We start from the raw sequence: 8,089 nt of genomic DNA on the forward strand, positions 1-8,089 counted from the left end.
GCCTTGATACATGTCGTCAAGAAATCGTGCCACAAAATGCTTAAATTTCATTGGATGCGATGAGATCTGATTGCAACGAATCGCAACGCTCCTTATAGATTCCCTTGTTATTGTAAACAAAGATGGCAGCGTCAGCGTCCGTGGAAACTTGTCGTGTTTGTCACGATATGTTAAAAAAACAGGTTTCGGCGGTTAAAGGGACATGCCCTAGTTGTTAACCATTACGCCGTTGTTTTTCGCTGTTAAACCCATTTTTTTCACAAATAAAATTGCACTTTACTTACTTTTTATTATTTAGAATAAACATTTCCATTCACCTGAAGTGTTTTTTGGTAATCCTGGTGTTTGTAATACCACAAAATGCATTTTTCGTATTTCATAAAATGCCACGGGCCTCTGAGAAAAAACTGTTGAGCAGACAAGGTCTAATCTATTTTTAGAGGGGATATTCCCATTTCAATGTCACAGACGTTGGTATACCACATGACCGTTATCATTTTGGTTCGGTTTGTTTTCTCGTGCACGGTTCGCGCAATCAACATCCGATTTCTTGTCGTTTGCTTGTTGTTCATTTGTGAGATTTTTCTTCACAGTTCGTGAACATTTTCAGTAACAATAAAGTTCAGACAAGTATCTCAATACAAAACGTTACAAACCCTTAAAACCAATAATTTTGCTACGTCTTACGATATCTGGAGAGAGGATACAACCAGGACAGAACAGTTGGAACATGTCCAGGAGAGGTGAAAGGAACGGACCCAAAGTCTGTGCGCACTCTGTGAAATTTGTCGTGACGTAGGCATTGTTGTGCTTCGAGCGACATCTACCGGTGACATCAGAATACTAACTTTCAAAATTATTTCAAGCAATTGGGACATGGGGATTCCCATGGTATTTATCGATATAAAACCTGCTTATTCACTCCATTTGATAAAAACGTGATCCAAGTGTGTTACAGGTTTGTAGATTAACCAAATTATAATTTATTTTCGCTGGATGGAACTAGGGCGTGCAGCTTTAATTTTTGAAATTGCTTTCAAGATTGTCACATGTTACCGATGCTGTGATTGGTCAGCGATGTCATCGTGTAAGGGACATAATCGGTGTTACAAATTTTCTTCCAATAGAGGGCGCTAGTAGTGGATATCAGTAATCTTGACTACATGTATCAAGGCTGAATACGAGGAACGAATATTAGCCTTGATTTATGAAGATGATAATTTGGTAAAAAAAGAGCAAAAGGTGGATTTTGTTGGTCAATATTGAGATTTTAAAAAAAAATTACATATTGAATTTTAATAAGTTTCTCAATTATTACAATTGGACAGAAGATCTAAATATAATGAATATATCACTACTAAATGTAATTAAACACTTTAAATAAATAGTATACAGTTTTTAACAAGATTAAGTACTCTAATAATACATTTCACCAACATTTATGTAAATTACACACTTCAGTCATTTTTCAAAAATGGTCTTTTATCCTTAGAAAATCTAATAGGCTAATATTCTATGCTGTCTGAATGTATTTATTGTGTTCAGTAAGCAGATGCTGGTACACTTGTAATACATAATGCATATTCAGTGGTCATTACTACAAACACCCTTCCAATCAAGAAATACTACACTGAGGTATCCAAGACACTGGCACATGATTACACTTGTTAACAGTTATCACTGGAAACTGAAAAATATGGTGCAAGTACCTCTTGGAAGGATTTATATCAGCATTTTCAAAGTTGTCAACAAAAAACATAATATGGTGTATACCTAGTAACATCTGTAGGGCATATTCATATTAATATGCATTTATATAGGCTGTTTTGCCTTTTACAAAGTGGCTACATGTCTAATACAGTAAATGAAGTAGATTAAGTAAATACAGCAGGTCAAAATTGAATCTGAGGCCTATCATGTCTAATTTCCCCTGAAATTAGTGTGTAAAAATGTGTTGCAAATGGTCCAAATTTTGTGACTTTCACCATCCCTCTGACACATTTCTAATAATGTACCATGAATTCAGTCACCATATCTTTAATAAGCCTTCACTTATCATATCTAAAATGCAACATTTTACAGTTTTAGATTTTAATTTGTTTCAAAAATTTAAATTTAAGTTTAATATTTCAATAAAAATGAAGTAAAATCTAATGATTGATATTTTTTCCTTTAAATATTTCAAAATCTTTCCAAGACAACACTGTGCAGATAGAACATATGTAGAAGAAAAAATAGCTGTTCATTGTATGAAGAAATTCCAACATTTGATAAAGTTATTACATTTTGAAATTGGTGTCCCTCAAGTTTCCATTGCTAAAATTGGCCATGGCAAGGCACTGTGGTAGGTGTTTTAACACAGCCTCTATATACTCTCAGTTTAAAGGTGACATCCCGATACTTACTGAGCATTGCTTTAATATGTATATCATTGGAATGCATTAGAGTGGGCCAGTTGTTAGGGGGGAAAATGGACTGATAGGCCTCAAATTACAGTTATCTTCCCATTTGGTTGTCCAAAATCCGAAAATTTGACTGCGCAAGTCGTCTGCTGTTTGTGATTATTTCATGGCAGACAGCTATGAAGTGGCAACTGTTTGACTGAAGTGACAGGGGATAGCATGTAGTTTGTAAACATGTGTAACTTGTTGACATTGAAGACTTGTTTGTGGTAATTCCGGCCCATGCAAAAGTAGTGTTTTTTGTGTAAAATGGATGTACTCCGGCCTGGTTTAGAGGGTGTGTCTGTTTAAACCAATATGCTGGGAGAAAGAGCTGGACAACAGGGGTTATCCTTTTCAGGGTATCTGTCCCCCATGCAGGCAAAGGTACATACAAAACTTCACGGGCCTGCTGATATTAATAAAAATGTTATAGCCACTAAGACTATATAGAAACAGGTTGCTAGTCACTTCGTACCATGGTCATTTCGTACCATAGTCATTTCGTACCCTGGTCATTTCGTACCATTGCAAAAAGTCATTTCGTACCTTGGTCATTTCGTACCATGGTCATTTCGTACCATTGCAAAAAGTCATTTCGTACCCTAGTCATTTCGTACCATAACTGAAAGTCATATCGTACCATGGTATAACAATTTATAACAATCACCCAGGTAATGTCTTTTACAAAATAACATTAAATTACAAATTTGTGGTTAATTTAAGGGATATTTTATCAGCAAAAGACTAAAAATTATTGCCATTTTGTATAAACATTAGCAATTGGCTAATTTGGCAGTCAGTAAGGTAGTTAATGATTAATGGCTGTTATTGTTTATTTCTTAAACAAATAAGATGCAAATAAGCAAGTTTGAAAAGAAGACCTAATAAATAAATAATATTTTGTTGGTCCATTATATTGTTTTGTTGTTTTTGACTAATTATTTGGAGCCAGTTCACGCAAAATCGAAGATGGCAGTTTGTAGTAAATACCATATACGCTCTTGTCAGGTATTATGGGTATCAATAACGTGTTCTGGTTTTCAAACTGTCAAAATAAAGTTTTAAAACAAAACCCACTGCTTTTATGCTATAGTCAGTTCGTTTTCTATATTCTGGAATGAAATGACTAGGGTATGTAATGACTGGGGTACGAAATGACTTGGGTACAAAATGACTTGGGTACGAAATGACTTTTTGCAATGGTACGAAATGACCAATGTACGAAATGACTAGGGTACGAAATGATCAGGCAGCATGGTACGAAATGGATGGTACGATATGACTTGGGTACGAAGTGACTATGATTCATAGAAACATATAGCAAAATTAATTGTGGTCTGAGACCACATACATTTTGCACCTACGATCATTACTAGCAAAGAAAAAACTATTTACGAATTGTAGGCGTACCCACCCCTGGTATTCGATCTATTCATATCCGAAAACACACACTCAGACACTGTACAGTGTACTGCATTGTGGCGTTGGTGACCTATATTACATATCGTTAGTAACATTACTGCATGGATACCAGCGAATTATGTATAATGAACAAAATAAATATATTTATATAAACGACTTACGCAGCTTAACCAGCTTGACCAGGACATTGTACAATGTTTTGATCCGCCGTCCGAGGACAGTTGACAGTTACTTCCTGGTATGCAGCTAGTTTCGGTTTCAACAACTAGCTAGAGGTTGCATTGTACTAACTCTGGAGCTTCCGTGTCAAAGTTCGAGGTGTGCAGTCAAGTATTTACGGAGTAAATTCAGCTGCAGCTCTGAGAACAATATCACAAAACATCATACACATATGTGTGCATCTAGCAGACACACTGGCCATGTGTTTCTACGTGTTTGGCATCTATTTCACGCAGAAAATTATATCATTGCGGAAGATGAGAGGTTTTTTTTTTTTAAGGATAAAAGGTGGAACATGTATATTTCAAACTATGTTTGTTGTACCGTTAGCAGTGATCAGAATAGAGGTTTAGTCGTAGATTTACGTTTACGTGCAAAACTAGGCTTATGATGTTTTGTAAAACTGTGCGCCGATTGGTAATAGGCCTATGTGACATTGATTATAGTTGTAAGAATACTAGCTGTTATCCATCCATTGCCAGTAAATAAATATACCTTCATTTGGTATACAGTTGTTATGCAGTATACACTAAAAGCTGAAACCAGGGCAGGGTACGCCTCAAAAATAGAACTGCGATTTTCAATAAAAATAAGGGTTGCTAATAATAATAATAATAAAAATAATAATAATAAAAAATCAAATCTCTTAAATGATATGTGACCCTTTATTTTCTTGCAGGTGGATTAAATGTGAGGGGCCACACTTTTTATTGGTGTACTGCTTGGGCGTGTTCATACGCATCTTTTGTCAGTTTTATTAGTAAACATTATCTATATCGGCAATGGACATTGATTTGGTACATTGGAACCTGAATTTTTTGTAACATGAATACATATAATTAGTTTGTGTACTGCTAACTACACACATCATATCAATTAACAGTGACGGCTGCAGCTCGTCGAGGGGATCTACAGCGTGTATTTGAAAGTGCGAGCTACTCATGAGTTTCGATGCAATGGCCCGGGGAATGGAAATACATATACGGGGCGGGGGGGGGGGGGGGGGGGGTATGAATCTGGAATCTTACACCGAGGAGGCGGAAGGCTGGCTGAAGAAGAGGCATAAGCGTACGAGACAGGGGGCGGGGCAACTGTGTTGGGAGTAAAACCTCAAATTTATGTTATGACCTGATATCTGTTTATCATTGTTTTTATCGTTCTACCATCAACATTAGTGGTAATCCATGTAAAAATGCGTAGTGAATCGTTTGCAGCCCTATATAGCTTGTTTGGCAGTAATGCTAATATCAATAAATGCTGTTATCCAGATTCGGCCATTTCCGCCTGCCCCCTGCAGAAATTATTTCTTCCCGCAAATATTGGGGCGGCAACTTCTTCCACTGCCGCCCCAGCTCCGACGCCCCTCATATAGGCTATTTGAGGGCCCAAGTATTCTGCTAGACGGACATTTGGACGGCGGACAGCGATTATGACGGTTCACATGTCTGTCTAGCTCTCAAAGGGGCGGGACGTAGCCCAATGGTAAAGCGTTCGCTTGATGCGCGGTCTGTCCGATATCGATCCGTCAGTGGGCCCATTGGGCGATTTCTCGCTCCAGCCAGTGCACGACTGGTACATGAACGGCCGTGGTATGTGCTATCCTGTCTATTATATGGGATGGTGCATATAAAAGATCCCTTATTACTGATGTAAAAATGTAGCTGGTTTCCTCTCTAAGACTATGTCAAAATTACCAAATGTTTGACATTCAATAGCCGATGTTCATATGTTGTCTTTGTTCACATCTTGTCTTGGTTCACATATTATCTGTTCATTTTATCTGTTCACATCTTGTCTGTTCACATCTTGTCTGTCTACATCTTTGTTCACATCTAGTCTGTTCACATTTTTTCTCTCGTCACATCTTGTTTCTGTGTACCCGTTACCCCAGTGACGTCACAAGTAGACCTGAAGATCCAGTACTCGCCGTATTTAAAGTGCAACATTATGGGTAGGGTTTAAAGAGATCTGTACTCTTAATGATGACAATTCTCTCGCCCCCCCCCCCCGTCTCTCTCTCGCCCCCCTCTGTAACTCGCCCCCTTTCTGTCTCTCTCGCCCACCCCCCACTGTAACTCTCGCCCCCTCTCACTGTAACTCTCTTTTTCGCCCTCTGTAGATAGATCGATATATCGTTCTCTCTATCACTGTCTGTCTTCCCTAGTGGAAGAGTGTGGAGTCATGGGCCACACGGGGGGGGGGGGGGGATGACATGAGGCGGAATGCCAAGGGAACGTTGGGGGAGGTTTGGAGGGGGATCATAAAAAAAATGAAAATTGATATACAATAAAATTACAACTGTCACAAAATTTTGGGGTAGGGGCCGCCTCTGTCTATTAAGCACACAGAATGGCCAAACATCATGCAAAATATGGACACAGGGGTCCATAAACATTTGAATTAGGGTCAAATTCAAATACCTACCAGAACACGCTTTGATCTTTTCATACTTGCCGCCATGTACAAACGCGCACCTGTGTAAAATATCATTGTGCGTTTGTTGAAGTATCAATATCTAGTGAATTTGTTCACGTGACCAATGCAAAACAAGGTTCGCATTTGTATCATACGCATTATATAAACACTCGCGTGTAAAGTGAGTTATCTTCGTTATAATCAAAGAGAGAGAGACTCGTTTTTAACCGGCCTATTTTGTGTTACGCCACTATGCGGATGGGTAATAGTGATTATGCGTTCAGTAATCACCGGTGCTACTATTTACTATACGTAGGCCCAATGTGTCATAGATTAATAGTATAGTCATGGCGTGCTGTTGTATTTCATTTCATTGTGTGCGTGCGTATGTGTGTGTGCAGAGACAGAGACAGAGACAGAGAGAGAGGTGGGAGACTGAGAGGGGGGAGAGTGTGTATTTGTGTGGTTCTATTTTTTCTGTCTTTTGTTGTGGGTATTTTTGTTGTTTTCTTTTTGGTGGTGCGGTATTTTTGTTTCTTTCTTTGTTGTTTTTTCTCTCTATCTTTTTTGTTGTTGTTTTGTTTGTTTGACGTTGTTCTTTTTATTGGAGGGGGTTTTGGTTGTTTTTGTTTTTGGGTAGTGAAATGGATGAAGGTTGGAAGGACGATTGGAGGGCGGATCTAGGAGTTTGTCAGGGTAGACCAGGGTATGAGCTAATTAGAACACGTCTCTGCTCGCACGGTTTCTCGTCATGGAGGGTCGACAAAATTCATTCTCATACTTTGTCTTCACAGTGGTAAATTCACATTTTACAAATTAGTTTTACAAGCATCTGTGACGTTTTCAAAACTATTTGTTGTTTTTCGTTTTGTTTTGATAGTTCGATCATATGTCATATGTTTACCATAACTCGAGTATCCTATGTTTACCATAACTCGAGTATCCTATGTTTACCATAACTCGAGTATCCTATGTTTACAACAGCTCGAGTGTCTTATCTCTACTACAGCTCGCGTGTCCTGTTTACCACAGCTCGAGCGTCCTATGATTACCACAGATCGAGTGTCCTATGTCTACCACAGATCGAGTGTCCTATGTCTACCACAGATCGAGTGTCCTGTGATTACCACAGCTCAAGTGTCCTATGATTACCACAGCTCGAGTGTCCTATGTTTACCACAGCTCGAGTGTCCTGTGTCTACCACAGCTCGTGTGTCCTATGATTACCACAGCTCAAGTGTCCTATGATTACCACTGCTCGTGTGTCCTATATTTACCACAACTCGAGTGCACTATGTTTACCACATCTCGAGTGCCCTATGTTTACCACATCTCGAGTGCCCTATGTTTACCACAACTCAAGTGTCCTATGTTTACCACAACTCGAGTGCCCTATGTTTACCACAACTCGAGTGTCCTATGTTTACCACAACTCTGTGCGCATGGGGGCGCGGCGTAGCCTAGTGGTAAAGGATTCACCTAATGTGAGGTCGGTCTGGGATCGATCCTCGTCAATGAGCCGATTGGGCAATTTGTTCCAGCATGTGCTATCCTGTCTATGGGATGGTGCATAATAAAATATCCATTGC

At 38.9% G+C, this 8,089-nt stretch overlaps 1 protein-coding gene across 1 annotated transcript in view; it reads right to left on the reverse strand.

The window, feature by feature from the left end:
* LOC121376882 overlaps positions 1-4,116 on the reverse strand; it is a 27,530-nt gene extending 23,414 nt beyond the window's left edge. The window contains exon 1 of the mRNA XM_041504668.1: positions 4,028-4,116. Coding sequence (XP_041360602.1) covers positions 4,028-4,054 — 27 coding nt within the window. The 5' untranslated portion in view covers positions 4,055-4,116. The remainder of the gene's footprint in view (positions 1-4,027) is intronic.
* Positions 4,117-8,089: the final 3,973 nt, after the last annotated feature.

This window comes from Gigantopelta aegis, chromosome 7 (assembly GCF_016097555.1).
Source record: "Gigantopelta aegis isolate Gae_Host chromosome 7, Gae_host_genome, whole genome shotgun sequence".
Classification (NCBI taxonomy): domain Eukaryota; kingdom Metazoa; phylum Mollusca; class Gastropoda; order Neomphalida; family Peltospiridae; genus Gigantopelta; species Gigantopelta aegis.